The 23,989-nt window shown below is 47.4% G+C and overlaps 1 protein-coding gene across 1 annotated transcript; it reads left to right on the top strand.

Moving 5' to 3' along the window:
- Positions 1-14,419: 14,419 nt before the first annotated feature.
- On the top strand, positions 14,420-23,574 carry LOC122391642 (G-protein coupled receptor dmsr-1-like). The gene is made up of 2 exons (XM_043385758.1): positions 14,420-14,869; positions 20,432-23,574. The coding sequence occupies exon 2, from the start codon at positions 20,464-20,466 to the stop codon at positions 21,703-21,705; it is 1,242 nt and encodes a 413-aa protein (XP_043241693.1). The 5' UTR covers positions 14,420-14,869; positions 20,432-20,463; the 3' UTR covers positions 21,706-23,574.
- The last annotated feature ends 415 nt before the right edge of the window (positions 23,575-23,989 follow it).

Raw genomic sequence — 23,989 nt, 5'->3', positions numbered from 1 at the left:
GCAAGATAGAGACAAGTGATAAACGGCATGGGGTATGCACGGACAAGGTCTACAATTTTTACTGAGGTCATTTTCCGGTCAGGTCAAAGATGACGTCACAGGGGTCAAAAAAGCCAAAATGGCGTCGTTTAATATGAGAGTTTTTCTCGAATAACTTTCGAAGTAAGTAAGCTAGGAACAAACTAATGGCACCATCGTGATTCTCTCGTCAATCCGCATCGCAACATATGCTTATGTGCTGACCTCGAAAGGTCAAGGTCAAAGGTTGACCTCAGGTCACGTGGCCTCAAGGTCAACACGTATATCATTCGATGCGCCTTCACGAGCTGAACACGATGAGACCATCTACGCGGCTGTATCTTGTTCCTGTGAGGAGTTATAAGCAAAAACCTTTGGTGACCCTTGATGACGTCACATGACCTTACAGCTACCGAAGAGCAAAGGCCTCAAGGTAGTCAAGGTTGATCGTATATAAGTTCATTCGTGGTATATTTTGGACAATTCCGACGCGTTTAGTGGAAAAACAGGAGGTTAAATTTCCCCCATTGACTTGGGAAGGTAAAAAAATTGACCTGACCTTAGCTTACCTATCGATATCAAAATTCCGAGATAAACAAATTGTAGCTACTAATGACCTCGTTACATCCTGCGACTTTCAAAGGCCTCCGTCATCTATTTTAGCTCTGACACGGTGACAAAGTTGCAAAAAAGTGATTTGAGATAGGGTCATTCGAAGTGACCTGGTGACCTGACCTTGAAAGGTAGGAGGTTCAAACTTGCACACTATGTATTAAATATTGATGAGGGAAAAGTCAGGCCAAATTTCGTGAAAAAGCTAAGGGGGGGGGGGGTCAACCCCGTCGGTGCGCGGGTAAGGCTTTTTATTGGAATGATGTAGGTGAGATAAATCGGAGTCATCATTCAGCTCTTCGTCTTTCTGGCTGACACCTATGTACGGCACTTACGCGCTCGCATGCGAGCAGCACAGTTTCTCTTCAACGTGCTGTCACAGATCTCAACTCGTGACACCGTTTTGACTGGTGACGGTAGGAAAGGCTATCTTAAATTTAGTCACACACCTTCCCCAGCTCTTTTGTATAGAGCAGAGTGTGGGATTTGTTTTAGTTGGTGATTCCAAACTTTAAACTACAGACGCTATCTTGATTGCTAACTTTGAATTTGCCTGACCGTACCTATACCTCGCTGTTAAATACCTATGTATGTACAGGTGCTTACATACTTCTGATTAGCCTATCCTGAAGATTCCAGTCAACTCGTCAATGAAATGGGATTGGGGAGGGCGATTTACATCAGTAGAGTATATATAGATTGACAATTGTTGATAAGCGTTTAGGAAGGCCTTTAAATTAAATATTCATTTGCTTTAAATTAAGAATAAAGTTAAAATTGAAAAAATGATATATAGCCCGACGTTTCGCATTTATTGCTTATTCATGGGCAACTGAGATACAGCACAATTTGGTCAACATACACATTAAAAATTCAAATATCATCATTGACAGCACGCTTTTCTATAAACATGTCTTTCACTAAACGATATCGTATCAGTTCGATCGATCGAATGCGTTTCTACGTACACGTCCGTTTATGCAAAGTTCGACCAGCCTAACGTAATCATCCTTTTCTGGAACTGGGAGTTGGACATCGTCCACTAGTCATAATACTTCTTGAAGGGCCCTAATGGCTCCATCATTTGGTACTAGAGATGCCACAAATTTGCAATTTCATTACCCGCCCCGCCCCGCAGCTACCCCTCGCCCAACCACAACTACCCGCAAGCTGATTTTGGCTGAGCCGAACCCGCAAAAAACCCGCAATTTCAAAAACCTGCTTTTGCAAGAAAAAAAAAATCCAGCTGGGTCAATGCTAGAGCTATATAAACCTTACTTGCTTCATTGCTGTGCAGAAAAAGACAGCCAATCAAATAGTAAGGACTTGAAATTGCTATGCTAAGTCCTCAGGAAGTGCACACTGGATAGTGGAAAATGAATAATGCATCAATACATTTGAAATTCCTTTCTGAAAAGAGTCCAGTAAAATCTTTCTCTCACCTTACCCTTCAGCATTGGCTGAGGATCAAAATTTCACTCTGGCTCCCTCTCAATGTCAATGGCTGATGTTAGGCTTCTGGAATGATATTGCTATAAAAATGAATGTTGATATAAAAAGATATGCGATTTCCAGTTAAAAATAAATAGTGACACGGTGAATAATGAGCATCCAGTCGATCTACACATAAAACAAATCCTGCAAAATCCCAGCAAAAACCAACTAACCACCAATGAACCACGCATTTCTGAAAACATGCGTCAGAAGCGTCACCAACAGCTGATTGCAAGGAATGTTACAGCGACTAAATTATTGCAGCCGTAGTTAGTACGAACTAATTATTGCGAAAACACCGTTGTATAATGCATATTCATGTGCCATTCTGATAAAATTATTTTACACAACAGCTTAAGGTTTACAATTCAGAGGTTCATCACCGGTTAAGAAATAAAGAGACAGTAAATACTAAATTAAATGTAATAATTTTATAGATGGTCTTGGTAATGCTCTCCGCCTGGTCCTGTCTCGGCATACAAATAATAAGGACGTAAAAAGACAAAAGAAATAAATGCGACCAGCTACGTGGTTTTGTAACATGTATAACTGCTATTTTGAGGCATTCAAAAACCAAGACAGAAAAATTGATTGTAAAATTATTATTGCATCATCAATGACAGCTTTCCTTCGCCTCAGAGAACAAAATTGACGCAGTCAAATGCCAATCCTTGTCAGGATGTCGGAAGTGCGCCAGTATTGTATTGCGTTATGTTTGGGCCGCATGCCAGTCAATATTTTGATTTTTTGTATCCGAAGGTTGGGACTTTTCAATTAAGAACAATCACTATTCTTTAGAATTGTGATTTTCTATTGAAAATCCCAACCTGAGCTACCTCTCTAGGGGGGTGTTTAGCGTTTCTGCCGCGATTTGGGTCATTTTGATCGCCGCCGAAACGGCTCGGTAGATTTTCTTGCCATTTTCAGCGTTTGGTCCCGTGTGGGGGAGCTACCGGCTGGTACCGGTCGCTTGAAATATAATTAACCCGTTTTGGGGTAATCGGCACGTGCATTTTCCCATAGGGTTAACATGGGGAAAAATTAAAAATGCGATTTGCGCAAAATCTGTTCAGTAATATTTGTCCACTTTTTTAGGGTCAGTTCTTGGGCTGGCACCTCACCTTCTGGGGGTAATTATTTAAAAATCATAGGGTACAGTTTCGGGTAATCGTGACGGACAGTTACCCCATGTTGAGCCTATGGCGATTTCGAAAAATTATTTTCAAATCGATTTTGCAAAAAATTTCCACGTTAGATTTTGAAAATGTTCCAATATGTTGTGCCCCGGGGTGTCGGCTACCACATGGTATGGGTCAGATATGGGGCGATTGAAAAGCACGTGCCACGTGCAAACGTGTTTGATGGGGTAACCTCCGGGAAAATCCGACATTGTCCAACTGGGGGTCCTATGGCGCGGAAACGACTTCATCTAGCGACACCAAATCAATGCAGCCGGTGAGCAGATGAGTCCAGCTTGTCGCACCAGTGGTCACGTGGCGCACGTGCTATTGCACGTGCCGTGGCACGGGGTCAATTTTTGTTCTTAAATACACCAACATTGTGAAATGCAAGGAATGGGGGAAATAGCCGTCAGGCCGTCAGTTTTTATGATAGAGTCGATCTGAAAACGGGTGTAGACACAGAATGAACGGCGCTAAAAAACTGCTATCTCGGATTTTTTGTAAAACGAAAAATTTAAAATTCTAGGGAAATTATATATTAGAAAGGTGAAATTTCCCTAAATTTTCCCATTTTTCGACTTCAGCCGTCCACTGTTCAGGGACGGTGACACCGGCCGGGGTCATCTTTTATATGCTGATGGCCACGTCGATGGGTCATCACGTGGTGTGAACGGTGAAGCTATCAAAGGTCCGGCACGTGCCACGTGGCCACGTGTTTGAGTCGCGTACCTCCCAGATTATCGTGTGTTTGCCGACTTGTGGCCTTATAGCACGAAAACAGCACAAGCCAGGAACACTGAAATGGTGCAATCAGTGAGGGGACAAGTCCTGCTTACACCACCGGCGGTCACATGGCACACGTGCAAATTTGGGCACCTCCTTTGCGGAGATATCTTACAGTGAAATATTCAAATGTGCATAACATTGTCAGTTTAAGTCCGATTAGGCTAGAATTTGGTGGGTGGATGAAATGTTAAGCGACAGGAACAAATGCGCCACGTTTGACTCAGTGCGCCACGTTTGTCTCAAAGCGCCATTTTTGCCGCAAATCGCAGAATGTGCGTATCTTTGTCGAACATTGGACGATTAGGATGCGCTGTAATTAAGGGATGGCTGCTTAAACGGCAGATATGAATGCACCACATTTGCCGCAGAGCGCCATATTTGTCTTAATGCGTCAGTCATTGACCTCTATAATACCTAATAGAGGTCAATAGAGGTCAATGGCGTCAGTGTTTGCGTTTAACGGACGGCGGTCGTTTTTTTGTGGCGGTGTTTGCGTTTTTCCGGTGTTAGGCGGTGGGCGGCCGTTTTTGCGTTTTTTTTGCGGTGTTTGTGTTTGGCGGCGGGCGGCCGTTTTTTTTGCGGCGTTTTGCGGTTGGCGGCGGGCGTTGGGGGCGTTTTTTTGCGGCGGTGTTTGCGTTTTTTGCGGTTTTTGTGTTTGGCGGCGGGCGGGCGGGCGATGCGGGTGTTTTTGCGGTGTTTGCGTTTGGCGGCGGGCGGCCGTTTTTGCGGCGGTGTGTGGCGGTTGGCCGTTTCTTTTGCGGCGTTTTGCGGTTTGCGGCGGGCGGCTTTCTGCAGCGTTTTGCGGTCGCCGGCGGCCGGCCGTTATTTGCGGTGTTGCGGTTTGCGGCGGGCGGTCGTTTTTTGCGGCGTTTCGCGGTTGGCGGCGGGCGATGCGGTTTTTTTTGCGGCGGCGGGGTTTGCGTTTTTTTGCGGTTTTCGCGTTTTGCGGCGGACGGGCGTTTTTTGGCGTTTGGGGTGCGTGCGATGCGGGCGGTTTTGATTTTTTTGCTGCGTTTTTTGAGTTTTTTTTTGCGGTTTTCGCGGGCGATTTTTTTGCGGCATTTGCGTTGGCGTTTTGGCGTCCGTTTTGCGCGTTTTGCGGTGTTTGCGTTTGGCGGCGGGCGGGCGGTTTTTCACAATTCAAGTCCCAACCTTCGGATCCGCAGTGCTGTTCGACAAGCGCTGCCCGGGCCTATCCGAAGGTTGGGACTTTTCAATTAAGAACAATCACTATTCTTTAGAATTGTGATTTTCTATTGAAAATCCCAACCTGAGCTACCTCTCTAGGGGGGTGTTTAGCGTTTCTGCCGCGATTTGGGTCATTTTGATCGCCGCCGAAACGGCTCGGTAGATTTTCTTGCCATTTTCAGCGTTTGGTCCCGTGTGGGGGAGCTACCGGCTGGTACCGGTCGCTTGAAATATAATTAACCCGTTTTGGGGTAATCGGCACGTGCATTTTCCCATAGGGTTAACATGGGGAAAAATTAAAAATGCGATTTGCGCAAAATCTGTTCAGTAATATTTGTCCACTTTTTTAGGGTCAGTTCTTGGGCTGGCACCTCACCTTCTGGGGGTAATTATTTAAAAATCATAGGGTACAGTTTCGGGTAATCGTGACGGACAGTTACCCCATGTTGAGCCTATGGCGATTTCGAAAAATTATTTTCAAATCGATTTTGTAAAAAATTTCCACGTTAGATTTTGAAAATGTTCCAATATGTTGTGCCCCGGGGTGTCGGCTACCACATGGTATGGGTCAGATATGGGGCGATTGAAAAGCACGTGCCACGTGCAAACGTGTTTGATGGGGTAACCTCCGGGAAAATCCGACATTGTCCAACTGGGGGTCCTATGGCGCGGAAACGACTTCATCTAGCGACACCAAATCAATGCAGCCGGTGAGCAGATGAGTCCAGCTTGTCGCACCAGTGGTCACGTGGCGCACGTGCTATTGCACGTGCCGTGGCACGGGGTCAATTTTTGTTCTTAAATACACCAACATTGTGAAATGCAAGGAATGGGGGAAATAGCCGTCAGGCCGTCAGTTTTTATGATAGAGTCGATCTGAAAACGGGTGTAGACACAGAATGAACGGCGCTAAAAAACTGCTATCTCGGATTTTTTGTAAAACGAAAAATTTAAAATTCTAGGGAAATTATATATTAGAAAGGTGAAATTTCCCTAAATTTTCCCGTTTTTCAAGTTTAGCCGTCCACTGTTCAGTGACGATGACACCGGCCGGGGTCATCTTTTACATGCTAATGGCCACGTCGATGGGTCATCACGTGGCGTGAACGGTGAAGCTGTCAGAGGTCCGGCACGTGCCACGTGGCCACGTGTTTGAGTCACGTACCTCCCAGATTATCGTGTGTTTGCCGACTTGTGGCCTTATAGCACGAAAACAGCACCAGTCAGGAAGCCTGAAAGGGCACAATCGGTGAGGGGACAAGTCCTGCTTGTACCACCGGTGGTCACGTGGCACACGTGTTCAGCTGGGCTCCTCCTTTGCGGAGATATTTTATCGTGAAATATTCAAATGTCCATAACTTTCTCAAATATGGTCCGATTGGGTTCAAATTTGGTGGGTGGCTGCATTGTTAAGCGTCAATGACAACTGAGCCGCGTTTGATGCACCGCGCCACATTTGTCATTATGCGCCATAATCGCCCGAAATCGCAAAATGTTTGTAACTTTGTCAAACATGATCCGATTTGGATTCAATTTTGGGGACGGATGCACAACACATACAAAGGACTGCCCTTGCCGCAATGCGCCACAATTGTAACAGTGCGCCATTTATGCCGCAAAACGCACCAGTCCACAACTTTGCCAAATAGGGGCAACACTATTCGACCGCCACCCTTGCAGCATTCTATAACTCAGGAACCACTGGACCGATCGGGATGAACGAAACACCATTCGAATTAGGGGATACGATTTTGTCAGCCGTTTCGATGATGATGACCTCAAGTGACCTGCACCTGGGTAACCTCAAAAGGTCAACTTGGCATTAGCCGTTTTCACGACGGGCTATCCGGCGAGTGCACCTTATTTGACCAAATCTGCACGTAATCTCTGGTGCAGCAAATATCTTCATTTTATGAATTTATAATTTTAATCGATGATACTCTCTGATATGACAAAGCAGGCCTAGGTATAAGTAATTATTGCAACCCTAGCTGATAGCTACTAAGAGATACACTGAACCTAATTTGACCAAATCTGCACCTAATCTGCACCAAATGTGTATCAGATGGCCGTCGTGAAAACGGCTATTGACGCGCCTATTGCAGCCATTCTATAACTCAGGAACTACTGGGCCGATCGAGACGAAAACGCCACCAGTCGACTCAGCGTATGCGATTTCATCAGCCGTTTCGAAAATGGTGATCTCAGCCTCTCAGGTGACCTCGGTGACCTTGGGAGGTCACATGACCGTTGTCGCCTATGGCAGCCATTCTATAACTCAGGAACTACTGGGCCGATCGATGCTTGCATGATGCTGCGTGATGCTGCGTGATTGTCGTATCAAAGAGCCCTCAGCAGGCCGCAAAGGGCTCTCAACTGACGTCAAACGGCCCTACGAAGGCCTCAAAGGACTCTTAGTTGGTGTCAGAGGGCCCCCAGCAGGTGTCAGAGGACCCTCAGCTGACATCAAATGGCCCTCAGCTGGCGTCAAATGGCGGTCAGAAGGCCTTAAAGGTAGTGTGCCACCTTTGAAAGATTTCCCATTTTATTTTTCCTAGGATAAGAAGCTTCTGTTTTTACCTAATATCGTAAAAAAATCAAAAATGGGCCTGGAATAGTGCCTTTTTCGCCTAAAAGTTTTTCGGTTTTTAGATATGTATAACAACTGTAGTGGGCTCACCTGCAAACAGGCGTCGGGTATCCGAAGGTTGGGACTTTTCAATTAGACAATCACTATTCTTTAGAATTGTGATTTTCTATTGAAAATCCCAACCTGAGCTACCTCTCTAGGGGGGTGTTTAGCGTTTCTGCCGCGATTTGGGTCATCTTGATACCCTCGAAAACGGCTCGTTAGATTTTTTTGCCATTTTCAGCGTTTGGTCCCGTATGGGGGAGCTACCGGCTGGTACCGGTCGCTTGAAATATAATTAACCCGTTTTGGGGTAATCGGCACGTGCATTTTCCCATAGGGTTAACATGGGGAAAAATTAAAAATGCGATTTGCGCAAAATCTGTTCAGTAATATTTGTCCACTTTTTTAGGGTCAGTTCTTGGGCTGGCACCTCACCTTCTGGGCAGGGATGCGGAGCCGTGGAAATTTCAGACGGCTCCGGCTCCGGCTCCGGCTCCGGAGAAAAAAATCGGCTCCGGCTCCGGCTCCGGCTCCGGGTGAAATGGTATGGCGGCTCCGGCTCCGGCTCCGGCTCCGAGTAAAATGGTCCGGCTCCGGCGGCTCCGGCTCCGGCGGCTCCGGCTCCGACTCAGTACATCCCCTACGCAATCAATTAAATACGGGTGGAAGAAAAATTGGATTGGTTATACGCGTTACTCTTTGCCATGACCGGCTCACCGCGTCCCCGCGCAAACGCACCTCGGAGAGAACTGGCAGAACAAAGGGCTAGGAAGCGATGGCATTGGAAACGCAGTCGCCGCGAATCGGATCGGAGTTCAGTGAACCATCGTAAGCTGACACCCGTCTCGGCTGCATTGGGGGGTGAGGGGTGGGGGGGGGATGAGACGGTGCTGGGAGTCGCAGTCCACTGCACTGGTTTGAAAACAATGGCCGTCACCTGATGACTGGTCCTCATGTTCTGGGGATGCAGTAGACGTGGGGGGGGGGGGGAAGAGCAAACAGGAAGTTGTTTGCGTACTGTGGGATACTGGGGATATTCGGATTTTTTCATTCACTTGATGGCCCATGACGTAAGTACCATATCGTTTTACTGCCTTGTACTGTCAAACCGAACTAGGTCAATTATTTTTTTCCTCTTCAAAAAATAAAAAGGAGCCGGAGTCGCCCCCTTTTTTGGCGGCTCCGGCTCCGGCTCCGGCTCCGGGCTATATTGTTTCACGGCTCCGGCTCCGGCTCCGGCTCCGGGCAAAATATGCCGGCTCCGGCGGCTCCGGCTCCGACTCCGGCTCCGGCTCCGCATCCCTGCTTCTGGGGGTAATTATTTAAAAATCATAGGGTACAGTTTCGGGTAATCGTGACGGACAGTTACCCCATGTTGAGCCTAAGGCGATTTCGAAAAATTATTTTCAAATCGATTTTGCCAAAAATTTTCACGTTAGATTTTGAAAAAGTTCCAATATGTTGTGCACCGGGGTGTCGCCTACCACGTGGTATGGGTCAGATATGGGGCGATTGAAAAGCACGTGCCACGTGCAAACGTGTTTGATGGGGTAACCTCCGGGAAAATCCGACATTGGCCAACTGGGGGTCCTATGGCGTGGAAACCACTCCACCTAGCGACACCAAATCAACGCAGCCGGTGAGCAGATGAGTCCAGCTTGTCGCACTAGTGGTCACGTGGCGCACGTGCTATTGCACGTGCCGTGGCACGGGGTCAATTTTGGTGCTTAAATATACTAGCATTGTGAAATGCAAGGAATGGGGGAAATAGCCGTCAGGCCGTCAGATTTTATGATAGGGTCGATCTGAAAACAGGTGTAGGCACAGAATGAAGGAGGCTAAAAAACTGTTATCTCGGATTTTTTGTAAAATGAAAAATTCAAAATTCTGGGGAAATTATATATTCGAAAAGTGAAATTTCCCTAAATTTCCCGTTTTTCGAGTTTAGCCGTCCACTGTTCAGAGACGGTGACACCGGCCGGGGTCATCTTTTACATGCTGAAGGCCACGTCGATGGGTCATCACGTGGCGTGAACGGTGAAGCTATCAAAGGTCCGGCACGTGTCACGTGGCCACGTGTTTGAGTTGCGTACCTCCCAGATTATCGTGTGTTTGCCGATTTGTGGCTTTATAGCACGTAAACTGCACCAGTTAAGAAGCCTGAAATGGTGCAATCAGTGAGGGGACAAGTCCTGCTTACACCACCAGTGGTCACGTGGCACACGTGCGAAGATGGGCACCTTCGTGGCGGAGATACTTCATAGCGAAATACTAAATATGCATAACTTTGTCAAATATGGTCCGATTGGACTAGAATTTGGTGGGTGGATGAATTGTTAAGCGACATGAACGAATGCGCCATGTTTGTTGCAGTGCGCCACGTTTGTCTCAAAGCGCCATTTTTGCCGCAAAGCGCAAAATGTGCGTAACTTTGTCGAACATTGGACGATTAGGATGCGCTGTAATTAACCCATTAACGCCCAGCGGTACCAAAAGGTACCAACGCACATTTTGGTTTGCTGCGTTGAGACCACACGTTCTTTCGCCGGATAGATTTTGTCATCGGATAATGACCTCCTTTCCGGATATGCTGTTGGGTATAAATAACGTGCTGATACGAAGAGCTTCGTGTGAGGTGCAGAAAAGCTCGGAGTGTTTCGAGGCGCCGCAGTCATGGGCTGACGTTGGGAGATAAAAACGTTTGTGGTTGCTTGTCTGTAAATATTTTTTTAGCCAAAGTGTGTTTACAATAAAGATGAAGAACTCGCAGCTGCAGTTAAGCAGAAAATCAGATGTTTCGTCATGAATCCTGGCGTTCCTAGGGGCAGAATTTTTGTTGGTACCTTTTGGTACCACTGGGTATCCGAAGGTTGGGACTTTTCAATTAGACAATCACTATTCTTTAGAATTGTGATTTTCTATTGAAAATCCCAACCTGAGCTACCTCTCTAGGGGGGTGTTTAGCGTTTCTGCCGCGATTTTGGACATTTTGATCGCCGCCGAAACGGCTCGGTAGATTTTCTTGCCATTTTCAGCGTTTGGTCCCGTGTGGGGGAGCTACCGGCTGGTACCGGTCGCTTGAAATATAATTAACCCGTTTTGGGGTAATCGGCACGTGCATTTTCCCATAGGGTTAACATGGGGAAAAATTAAAAATGCGATTTGCGCAAAATCTGTTCAGTAATATTTGCCCACTTTTTTAGGGTCAGTTCTTGGGCTGGCACCTCACCTTCTGGGGGTAATTATTTAAAAATCATAGGGTACAGTTTCGGGTAATCGTGACGGACAGTTACCCCATGTTGAGCCTATGGTAATTTCGAAAAATTATTTTCAAATCGATTTTGCAAAAAATTTCCACGTTAGATTTTGAAAAAGTTCCAATATGTTGTGCACCAGGGTGTCGGCTACCACGTGGTATGGGTCAGATATGGGGCGATTGAAAAGCACGTGCCACGTGCAAACGTGTTTGATGGGGTAACCTCCGGGAGAATCCGACATTGGCCAACTGGGGGTCCTATGGCGTGGAAACCACTCCACCTAGCGACACCAAATCAACGCAGCCGGTGAGCAGATGAGTCCAGCTTGTCGCACTAGTGGTCACGTGGCGCACGTGCTATTGCACGTGCCGTGGCACGGGGTCAATTTTGGTGCTTAAATATACTAGCATTGTGAAATGCAATGAGTGGGGGAAATAGCCGTCAGGCCGTCAGTTTTTATGATAGGGTCAATCTGAAAACGGGTTTAGGCACAGAATGAAGGGGGCTAAAAAACTGCTATCTCGGATTTTTTGTAAAATGAAAAATTTAAAAATCTGGGGAAATTATATATTCGAAAGGTGAAATTTCCCTAAATTTTCCCGTTTTTCGAGTTTAGCCGTCCACTGTTCAGAGACGGTGACACCGGCCGGGGTCATCTTTTACATGCTGATGGCCACGTCGATGGGTCATCACGTGGCGTGAACGGTGAAGCTATCAGAGGTCCGGCACGTGCCACGTGGCCACGTGTTTGAGTCGAGTACCTCCCACATAATGGTGTTTTGGCCAACTGGTGGCCGTATAGCGTGGAATCAGAACCAGCCAAGAACACTAAATTGGGTCAGTCGGTTAGGGGACAGGTCCTGCTTTCATCACCAGTGGTCACGTGGCACACGTGTTCAGCTGGGCTCCTCCTTTGCGGAGATATTTTATCGTGAAATATTCAAATGTCCATAACTTTCTCAAATATGGTCCGATTGAGTTCAAATTTGGTGGGTGGCTGCATTGTTAAGCGACATGAACGAATGCGCCATGTTTGTTGCAGTGCGCCACGTTTGTCTCAAAGCGCCATTTTTGCCGCAAAGCGCAGAATGTGCGTAACTTTGTCGAACATTGGACGATTAGGATGCACTGTAATTAAGGCATGGCTGCTTAAACGGCAGATATGATTGCACCACATTTGCCGCAGGGCGCCATATTTGTCTTAATGCGTTAGTGTTAGCGTTTTGCTTACGGCGGGCGTTTTTTGCAGCGGTGTTTGCGTTTTTTCGGGGTTTGCGTTTGACGGCGGGCGGCCGTTTTTGCGTTTTTGGCGGTGTTTGCGTTTGGCGGCGGGCGGCTGTTTTTTGCGGCGTTTTGCGGTTGGCGGCGGCAGTGCGTGCGTTGCGGGCGTTTTTTGCGGCGGTGTTTGCGTTTTTTTTTGCGGTTTTTGTGTTTGGCGGCGGGCGGGCGGGCGATGCGGGTGTTTTTGCTGTTTGCGTTTGGCGGCGGGCGGCCGTTTTAGCGGCGGTTTGCGGCGGGCGGCCGTTTTTTGCGGCGTTTTGCGGTTTGCGGCGGGCGGCCGTTTTTGCGGCGTTTTGTGGTTTGCGGCGGGCGGCCGTTTTTTACGGCGTTTTGCGGTTGCCGGCGGCCGGCCGTTATTTGCGGTTAGCGGCGGGCGGTCGTTTTTTGCGGCGTTTAGCGGTTTTCGGCGGGCGGCCGTTTTTGCGGCGTTTTGCGGTTCGCGGCGTGCGGCCGTTTTTTTACGGCGTTTCGCGGTTGGCGGCGGGCGATGCGGGCGTTTTTTTGCGGCGGCGGTGTTTGCGTTTTTTGCGGTGTTTGTGTTTTGCGGCGGACGCGCGTTTTTTTTTTTGCGACATTTTGTGCGTTTTTTCTGCGGTTTTCGGCGGGCGGGCGATTGTTTTTTTTTTGCGAAGTTTGCGTTGGCGTTTTAGGCATGCGTTTTGCGCGTTTTGCGGTGTTTGCGTTTGGCGGCGGGCGGGCGGTTTTTCACAATTAAAGTCCCAACCTTCGGATCCGCAGTGCTGTTCGACAAGCGCTGCCCGGGCCTAACAGTAAGGGTAATTGATGTGATATTTTCGTAATATAGGGTGGGACAGAACATAGAATAGGATAGGTAATCAATAAATTTGCATCAAATTTTGTTTAGCTGATAGCTCTTTTTTTATGTCGACCAGACGCAAATAAAGTAGCATGTGGCATTTGCTCTGATTTTCAACATCTCATTTAAGTCTGGGTTCTTCCATAATGTATATCTAGTGCACACTGCACATGGACTTCAGTTCAGCTTCCTATAAGTTTGCTTTCAGGTTCTTTTATGTTTTATGGGATGCTTTCATCAGCATTTATTTATGCTTTGTAGTTTATTGCTTGTACCCTTGTTTGGTCATTGCTAGACTGTGGATGCTATTGCTGGTTGTTTTCTGTTTTGCATTTGAAATGTGCTTCCATGATATATTTTTATAGTTGGTTCTGTTTTAAAAGTTGTTTTGATCAATATTGTATTGTTAACCTGAGCAAATGCACTTGGCATTGTGTTTTGCATTTAAAAAAAAAAAATAAAAAATAAAATTTAAAGGTTCTTAAGTCTGACCGCCAAATACCCGCCACACGACAAGTTTTGCTTCTCGAACCCGCCAAAAACCCTGCGGGTTTTGAAAACCCGCAGAAAGCGGGTTCGCGGGCTCAAAAGTGGCATCTCTATTTGGTACATTTGTAGAGACATGTTTCCAGCTGTGTTCCAATCACTTGGATCCCATAATCTGTCTAGCTTCCTTTTTAAGTTCATTTCAACTTCAGCTGATACTGCCTTCAGTCAATCTCTCAGATGTTCTGGAAGTTGCACATGGTGTTCTGGAAGTTGCTCAGTTGCCCATGAATAAGCAATAAATGCGAAACGTCGGGCTATATATCATTTTTTTCAATTTTAACTTTATTCTTAATTTAAAGCAAATGAATATTTAACTTAAAGGCCTTCCTAAACGCTTACATCAGTAGGCATTTAGTATTAACGTGCGTCGGTGTCCATCCATTTCCCACCTGTCACTGCAGCACGGCGGGGGGGGGGGGGCGTCTGATGAGCTCTATGTAGCGCTTAACGTGATCTAGCTGGTCGTCAATTCATTAACATCCTAGACTCTTTTGTGGCACTGCTTGTTATGAATGTGTGAATGTGTTTGTGTTCACTCATCACGCTATTTTAAGACGATCGGACTTCTGGAGTCAAGAAGATAGCGATCGGAAACTAACAAAACCTTGTTGAAAGCTATTGATTTTTAGAAGTACCCACGCCACTCGACGCCTGGGTGAGCTGACCGGTGGTGTCTGGATCAGCAGTGGCCGGTACCCGTCATCCGTGTCAATGACGGTGGCCGGCCACCTAACCCGTCAGCCAACCTGTCGCCGGGCATACCGACTCGCTCCGTCGCGCGCCGACGTCGTCGCCTGCGTCGGCGACGACGCAGGCCATAGTCGGCGACGACGATCGCCGACGGTCAGTGGGACTGTGCGGGGCCGCGGAGACGGACGCGCTTGACTCCTGCTCCGTCCAACTGGACTCGGCTCGGACGGGTCCCACACTGAGAGAATTGTCGGAAGAACAGAGAATACTACTGGGACGAGGGCCTGGAACAGGATCAAGAGAACGAAACACGGCGCTCGTGACTTTCACCCGGTGACTTGCCCCGTTCAACGGTCTTGTGCAGGTGAGCTCTTTTCTAGATAACACGCGAGTGATGTTTGGAGCTATGTTTAGTAAATAGGCACTCATGAGCGTGCCCTAATCTTCTTTTTGAGAAAAAGCTTGCAGAAAATTACTATTGCTATAAAAGCTGCATAAGTCAACCATGTAGATTGGAAGGACATATTCGACGTCTTTTGGCTCATTGTCTGGTATATAAAATGTAATGATTCGGGAACCCTTTATTTCTTCCCATAGGGTAACTTGTTACATTTACTGATAGGATGTGATTTACGTCATTAATCGTTTGATATTAATGATTTATGAAGAAGCATGATATGAGCGAATCTGATCGATAAATTAGGGTACACTCAGCGGTTTGGAAATAACTCAACGCCTTTTTAGACTGTTGGATGGTTACAGGGGCCCTGAAGTCCCCTACACAGAGTAAGCGAAGGTTATCGAATTTTCAATTGATAAAAAAAACTAGAACGGTGCTTTTCTATTGAAAAAAATAAGCATGAGTTGTCTGAATGATGCTGCAAAAGCTGGTTGGGGAACCACACCTCCAGTTTGCTTTCCAAACTCACAAGGCTTGATATGCAGCACCACGAACCGACGACTGGACACATCGCTCACGCCGACTCTGCCCTTCGACAAAATGCGGGAACAATCAGGTAGATTTATCGCAGAGCATGTAATTGATCAAGAGAACAGAAGATAAAGCTGCAATATCTAAAGCGACCGACTTCGAATGCAAGTCTTCATCAGCAATCACAGCGCTTTATTCAAGTAGCTTTAGGACCCGGTGCCATCTTTTGAACCTTCAGTTTATACATAGATGTCCGCAGCACAATCGAGGCAGCAGCAGCAGCGCTCACAGAACTGTACCCGCCTCCTCCAATCGTCCATATTGGTATCCTCCTCTCTGCCTTAGTGCTCATTCATTCATCTCGTATTCACTTCGGCTGAAATACCAATTGTGTGGATGCCATTGTATGTAACTATTAATCAATTAAATTAATTGAAGCCAAGCGGCGAGTTTGATTATTTAATGTGCATGATAACGTATTTTGCCGTATGACGCTCAAGGAAATAAGCACAACATTATTTACGCCTTTCTTTGGGCATTGAAGTTGATTTCGATGACGAAAAGGACGTAGAAATGAGCCGTTTTATTTAATTTAGCCGCAGCAAGGCACCTTTCGGGAAGACTGAATTTATGCTTCGTACATCTCGAAAGGCGTGGCAAAACGAATGGTATATGCACTATGCATCCCGATGCTGGACAGGCACGCCTCGGGAAAAATAAGTGGAATTTATCATTCTATTCTTTCCTAAGCGATTGATGCTAAGAAAAACCAGGCAAAATACCAAGCTGTCATACTACAATAATTTTTCTCATTGGTTGGACGATACATTAACATAAGCAGAGCCGGAAATCTGGATACCGCTCAATAGATTCGTGGGGCAAAATAGTTCTAAAAGTCGAGCTTAAAGCCTGTTGGAAAGGGAAATAGACCCGGCGAATGAGAACTATTATAGAACCATGCGATGACTCTGTCCGGAAATAATGGTTTATGTTTGAAACAGGTCAAATGGGATTGAAAACACTAGGTGCTATGCCCGCTGCAGCTGGCTATGTGGTGGTCAATAACTATCCTATTCGGGTATAGAGTGCAATGAAATACGACAGCTTCTCTGAGGAGATGGTTAATTCTGAAAAATATTATCTACAGCGTTGTCTTAAAATTAGTGGAACGTCAGACTTTAACAATAGACACAGAGTAAATACCCGGATAACGGACACTGCTAACTAGGACGTTCGAAGACCCGGAAAATCCACAGCGCTGCCTCGTTAGAACATCTGTACATGGAGTTCTAAAAAAGATTTCCATTGGTGATCAAAGCCCCATAAATCCTGTTCTGTCTCCCGGTGATCAAGCGTAACGCAGGCGCTAACACCTCGTAAACGTCCTCGCTCTTGAGAAAAAAAAACAGTTGTGGAACTTTCGAACATGTAAAGTATCTGAAATTCCTGGAAGAAAGACCGACCATTCAGTTCGAGAGACGTGACCATTTGGAATGATGAACCAGTGGCAGTCGTCAAGTGCAAAGAGCATGCGATCCTCAGCGTTATGACCAGACTGTTTAACGACATACCAAGCCACATGTTCTGTCGCACACCTCGAGTCGCACTGCAGCGTCTGTCGCAATGAACATCAGTGAACGCAAAACGTGACAGCTCTTCTGCACAACCACCAGGGACGCGATATAGGTGGCACAATGCAATCCATATAGCGCAATGGTACTGTTTTTCAACGGATACAGAATCACGAGTTTGATTAATACGTGTTCAATACGTATATTCGTTTAACCCTCGCCGGCCGAGGGGGGGGGGCGGGTGCCGCCCCCATAGGGTTTTTTTTCGCGATAGCTCCGAGCACGCTGGCGATAGAAAGCTGAAACTTGGCATACCTGACCTTTGATTCAAGCCGGATCTTCTGACACCAACTGCATTTTTGGGTCAGGTCAGGTCACTGACCTATGACGTCATAAGTGAACCTCTGCACGGTCTTCAGATGTCGCAACTTCGCAACGCCCTCACTGCCAGAGGAGATGTCACAGGGAAATGAAACTTGCAGGATCTAGTATCCATTATGAGTCTCACAACTTGTATATCTCGGATTTTTCCTAAAGGTCATATGAGGTCAGGTCATTTTCGTGACCTCGCCATTATAAGTCAATGGGGAAAAATGAAAACTGCTATTCTGGCGCCGGAAACGATCTCCAACTATCTCAAGCACACAGAATCGTGATTTTATGCACTCCTTGCAAGGTTAGATGCGTCACTTTTGCAATGTTGACCTTGCGTGACGTAATTTATGACGTCATCAAGGTCATATTAGTTTTTCGTCAATAACTCTTGATCAAATTAAGCTAGCGAGTCGGGAAAGCCACCAATGGACTCAGGAAGACCTGCCGAATCGAATGATATGCGACATGACCTCTTTCGACCAACTTCGTGACCTGGGGGTGCTGACCTGACCTTGACCTGAGGTCAACACCCCAAGTTAACCTGACCTGGACAAAAAGTATATCATTCGACGCGCCTGAGCGAGGCAAACACGATGCTGCCAAAATTGGCGCTCTGCGGCCGTTTTTGCGAAGTTATTCACCAAAAACTGAACCGTACCTTGGGGCACTTGACCTGACCTCAGAGGTCACCGGTTAACCTAGGACCTTAAAATCGGGTACCAATCTCTGCGTCTCGTAACGGCGCACATGCTCGTTTTTTTTCCGCGACGCGCTAGCTCCACCAGGGGCGAAACGGCGAGGGGGGGTCGTACCCCCCCCCCCCCCTCGGCCGGCGCGTATGTAGAAAACCAATAGGTCCGGCGAGGGTTAAACATTGCAGGGACATTATAGGAGCAATGGCTACTCGATAATCACAACTGTTCCTGGCTTGAATGCTCAGTGCAGCACTTTATCACATCAGATTACAGAATAAATGGATTTGGGGTTGAATGTGTCTACTCGATAGACTGCTTAGTTTCATTTTGTTCATTGTGTTGCCAACAATGTGCTTCACAAATTTAAGTCACGTTATTCAATGGAAAGCATTGCACGACTTTGCTAAAAGGTGCTTGACTGAATGAATAAATGTAACGGTTTTGAAGTTAGGGATATTGCAATCCTAGTGACTAAAGTGTGCTACAAACGTTCTACTTGTTATCGCCTATCGGGCCTTGCTACACCATGCGTGGTCATATGAGCGAGACATTTGCTGGAATGCTGTGTGAAGCAGTGAAAGAACTAAATGATCCGCATTTATAATAGGTATCAGGTATGCTGCAATGGTGGCTGTTGCAACTTCTTCTCAATAGTTTAATCTGCCAGTTGCAAACATTATTTTCTTAGAATAGCATAATGGGTTGCATTTGTTGAATATTTACTTTAACCCTCGCATGTGTGCGGCGTTTGCCAGCTTCTAATGTGTGTGGGGGGGGGGGGTTGGTTGGACCCCCCCTTGCCGTTTGGCCCCTGATCGAGCTAGAGCTTCGCGGAAAAAACGAGCGTGTTGCCCGTGACGAGAGGAAGCCGATGATACCCAATTTTAAGGTCCTAGGTCATTGGTTGACCTTCCAGGTCAGGTCAATGACCCAAAGTCGGGAAAATCGGGACCTGTTAGAAAGTCGTAAAGTGTGGCTGCTAAGGAGTTTTTCGGGGTGCTGATCACGAATATCGTGTTAGTTTTGATCACAGATGATGTCTTGAAGCATTTAGACCAGGTCGGGTCAGGTCAGGTCAGGTCAACCAGTAGGCGTCGTGACGGGTATTCGTAGTACGTGTCAACCGCCTCTGACAGCTTCGTAACATGTTACGAAGTCACCAAAACTACTTCGTAAATGTTCAAATGGTTGCTAAATTCGAATTCAGCTCCAAAAACTAGCCTAGAAACATGTAAAACTCGAAAAGTGACCCCCCCCCCCTACACATGCGAGGGTTAAAAAAACATTGCTTGCTTGGCTTATTCCAAAGCATCATAAAACACTTTCATAATAGTTATGCATAATAAATGACATTGTTGCGAGTCCGTTTTGCCTGAATATCATAGCAGAGTATAACGAGCGCCCACAGACTCGCTGTGACTAGAACACCGCGCCGCAGCCCGTAGCGCGAGTCCGGCCGGGACCAGCTCGCCGCTCATTATGGCCGCTGGCGAGATGGCTCGTGGTACTCACTGGTAGCCGCCCCGGTTCAGCCCACACCAGTTCATTACCGTAATGCCCAGTCCATGGTCAGCGTGGTGCAGCGAACCAACCATCCTGACTAATTTGATATCCCCATTCCAATACCATCAATTCCTATCCAATCCTAAACTAATGTGATTTGAATTTGCCAAGCAAATCCAGATTTTCGCTGATGACATGAAAAAGACTCACATTAGTTACGCTGGTAAATGGAATATGGATATCCAAAATCTTTTGAGATTCCTTTAGGCGAAAAACAATTTCTGTCAATGACGCCCAAATAAATAGCCCAATCTCGAAGCTGATCCGAGCATAAAGACCCATGTGATATGAGAACGTTTCGCGTAAGGTCATCGTTTATTCACCTGGTGAACGTTTGTCAAAAGATGAAATAGAGCTATCCCAAATCTATTGTGAGTGCGAAATGAGTTGCGAATTTTGACTATTGCACGGTCTCTGCAGTCTCTCGATTCCAGTACAAAGTTAAACGAAGCAAACAAACATTTAGCTTGATTGAATTATACCCAATAATGACATGGCATTGCTTGAAATCGTTTTTCAATGCTTGAAAATAACATGCAATCAATACTTTTGTCAGGCACTGCTTTCCACGAACAGATATACAAAGTGATCAAACAGGCAGTTGATAAATATCAATGAATAAAGTTAATTTTATCATATCATAATAAATAAGATTATCAACAGAGCTAAATGATGTTAAGATTCATCGCAACTCGTTGCTGAATGCAGTAATAGCGAAAGGAGTCATCTGAAAGTCTCGCTGCCGAGCGCACCCTCAACCTCACGCGTCCGCCGCCCTCTTCTGCCGACAGTGAGTGTGGGGCGCCACTGCACGTCTGCCGCCATGGCGCTCAACTCTGTGGTCACGTCGAACGCCAAGCGGTACCTGGAGACGATGCTGCGCGACCTCAACTTCACGCTGGACGACTGGGCCATCTACCGCGAGCTGACCGGCCAGAGCGGAGAGCTGGGCGGCCTCAGCGACCAGCTGTGGGCCGTCGACACCGGCGACGAGGACGAGCGAGCCATCTGCGGCGAGCGCGGCCAGTGGCTGCGCGACTCGTACCGACCCTGGCACGGCTACCTGGCGCTCTTCGTCTGCCTGTTCGGCTCGGTGGCCAACCTCTTCAATATTGCCGTGCTGACGCGCAAGGAGATGCGCTCGCCGACCAACGTCATCCTGACGGGCCTGGCGGTGGCAGACCTGATGGTGATGGTCGAGTACATCCCGTTCGCCTACCGCCGCCACATCAGCACCATCAAGGACACGTTCAGCTACCCGGACACGCTGTACATCCTGTTCCACGCCCACTTCGCGCAGGTGTTCCACACCATCTCCATCTGGATGACGGTGATGCTGGCCGTGTGGCGCTTCCTCTCCATCGTGCACATGCACACGGCGTCTCGCTGCTGCAGCATGCGCAATTCCATCTACTGCATCGTGGCCACGTACGTGCTGACGCCCATCATCTGCATCCCGTCCTACTTCACGTTCTCGCTGCGCGGCCACCCGACCCCCAGCGGCCAGGTGCTGTACCGCATCGACATCAGCAGCCTGGGCCGCGCGCACGGCGGCCTCCTCAGCCGCGTCAACTTCTGGCTCTTCGCCGTGGCCATCAAGCTGGTGCCGTGCCTGGCGCTGACGTACTTCTCGGTCCGTCTGATCGGCGTGCTGCTGGAGACGAAGCGCCGGAAGCAGCGGCTGCTGTCGGGCTGCCAGCCGGCCGGCGAGCACCACCCGCTGGCGCGCGGCTCGCGCCAGGCCGACCGCACCACCTGGATGCTGGTCACCGTGCTGCTGCTCTTCCTCATCACCGAGTTCCCGCAGGGCATCCTGGCGCTGCTGTCGGGCATCCTGCAGGACCGCTTCTTCCGCAGCTGCTACCTGCACGTCGGAGAGCTGCTGGACATGCTGGCGCTCATCAACTCGGCCGTCAACTTCCTGCTCTACTGCCTGATGAACAAGCAGTTTCGGGTGGAGTTTCGGGCGCTGGTGTCGCTGCCGGCGCGCCCCTGTCGTCGCCGACGCACCCACACGGTCAACAAGCTGCGCCAGGCGTGCGTCACCGACACGACGTGCGTGTGAGCGCCGCCAGAGAGCCGCGGGTCGAGCACCCGGCGCACTCGTCCGAAACACAGACTGGGGGACGGGCGCAGGACTTGGAATCAGACTCTGAGCCGTGCGGTCGTCAATGTCACAGGCTGCAACTAGCTCACAGTGGGTGAAATCACAGGCTGTTTGCTGCGGCCGATGGTAGAACTCTGCAGGCTGTGAGCCGCACCTAGTTGTTCGAACTCCCTGTGTGTGCCACGCACACGCATCTATCGGTGTCACAATCTGTTGTGGCGATCCTACACTACCATCCATATGCTGCACAGTGTACGAACCAGACACAAATTTACATTTGTGCGTATTCGTGAGGCAGCATTATGTAAATTTCAGCTGCCGTCGACTTTTCAGCTGACGTTTCGATAAATACTTTCTGGCGTCGCCGTGGTAGGCGGGTGTGCGTTCACTACAGGCGACGGCCGAGTTTGATGAAGTTTGACTTCATCTGTTTCGGCCAGAATGTTAATGTTGTGCCAAATGTCGTCCGGATGACACCTGACTGTCTGCGCTGCCGCTACTTCTGAGAAATCGCGGCCCACGGCCGGACGGCGATGGTCTTTCTGTGCGCCTGTGACCTTTCTTAATTGGTCATCATTCGACGTATGTACGTGTGAGGGGCATATGGCCGGTAGACGGCTTTACTGTGGCTGTTATGTGTTGGTCGTTGTTGCTGTCATGTTTTGAATGGTAACTAGAAGTTCAATACCTGCGCAAGATTTGGCCGTACAGGGTCGGATAGGAGCCATTCGAAGGCATTATCCGTGGACTGGGATGATGCTTCAGAAGATTAACTTCAAGAACTTATGTGCAAGTAAAGCACAATATTGCTTGCGACTTTGCCTAATGGGAATGCGTCCTATTTTCTTCATATCTTTGAAAAAAACGGCCGTGTAAATTTCCGTTTTTCTAAAGGAACCGTAAAGTGGGGCTATTTGAGACAGTGGGGCTATTTGAGACAGTATTCAAAATCGCTATAAAATGAAGATCGTTTGATTTTTGTGTGATATATTTGCACAGGGAGGTGTGGAATCGAGCAATAAATCACCTGGGCAAAAAATTAAGCATGTATCTTAAGTGTTTTTTTTATAGCAATTTTAAATACTGTCTCAAATAGCCCCACTGTCTCAAATAGCCCCACCTTACGGAACTTGCAAAAGCTTTTGTCCTAAAAGAAACTTGAGGGTATTTAAACCATTTTTGCTACTTTTCACTCCAAACTAGTTTACGTGTCATACTCAATACCAACATTTGCATCAAAGCATGACCAAGTGCTGAGCCCTAACAGGTCATGTGAGATGAAATGCACGCTTTTTAATGTAACCATAGTTAACAGGAGATCTTCAGTTGTCTCCTGTCATCTACGGTCGATTGAGGCGTCATTGATGACGTTTTCTGTGCCAAACAATCAACAGCTTTACATTTCTCCATCCCTCCCGAAAGTAAACATGACGACCGGAACAAGAGGCTTCCGCCATATCCAGTCAAAGATAATACGAGGTGGCACGGTTGATTGCGATATCCGGAAGAGAAACAAATTCAGCAAGTTTCCCGGGAGGTTCATGCGAACTTCGTTGAGGTGTAACAAGTTTATGTAATTGTTTCAGCCAAAGCGATACAGGAGCTCATAATTTGTGCACCACTTCTTGTATAGTGTCATCCACAAGCAGGAAATTCAAGAAAATAATTGTTCGCGTTTTCAAAGATGTGTGTTTACGTTTCAACGCTCTAAAGAGTACCTAATGATGGCTTTTCATGGTACTTTCGTGTGATGTAGAGACATGTCGGATCATGTAACAAAGCTCAGTGTATATTGTCGTAGGTACAACTGTTGCTGTTTCACGAATACAATTATTTTAGACACAAGAGGAGTGGTTATGCGGAATCACACGGAGAAGAATATACTTATAAAGGGATGCGAGGAAACGCAGCCTTGACGACGAAGGGGTACTTTTCCAAAGTTAGGTACTTACAGGGTGTCCAGAAAAAAAGATACTACGAAAATTAAGTCGCATTCATTAACGCACGTGCCGATTTTGTTCCAACTTCGTGTGCTCATAGTGCAAGATTTGGCAAAACTCATGAGCACTGTAATGGGTCGTTGGAAAGTTGTCTGTCTGCCCTCCGAGATGGTCAACATGACCATCAGTCACCTGCAGACTGTGCTAGTGCTGGAGCTGATCCGCCGGAAGGCCGCTCACATTGAGTATCTACTTTGAGGAGCTGCCGCGACTAACCAAAGAGTTAATATGCCATGTGACGC

The sequence above is a fragment of the Amphibalanus amphitrite genome, unplaced genomic scaffold (assembly GCF_019059575.1).
Source record: "Amphibalanus amphitrite isolate SeventyFive unplaced genomic scaffold, NRLGWU_Aamphi_draft 000447F_arrow, whole genome shotgun sequence".
Classification (NCBI taxonomy): Eukaryota; Metazoa; Arthropoda; class Thecostraca; order Balanomorpha; family Balanidae; genus Amphibalanus; species Amphibalanus amphitrite.
This window is presented reverse-complemented; position numbering and strand designations above follow the sequence as displayed.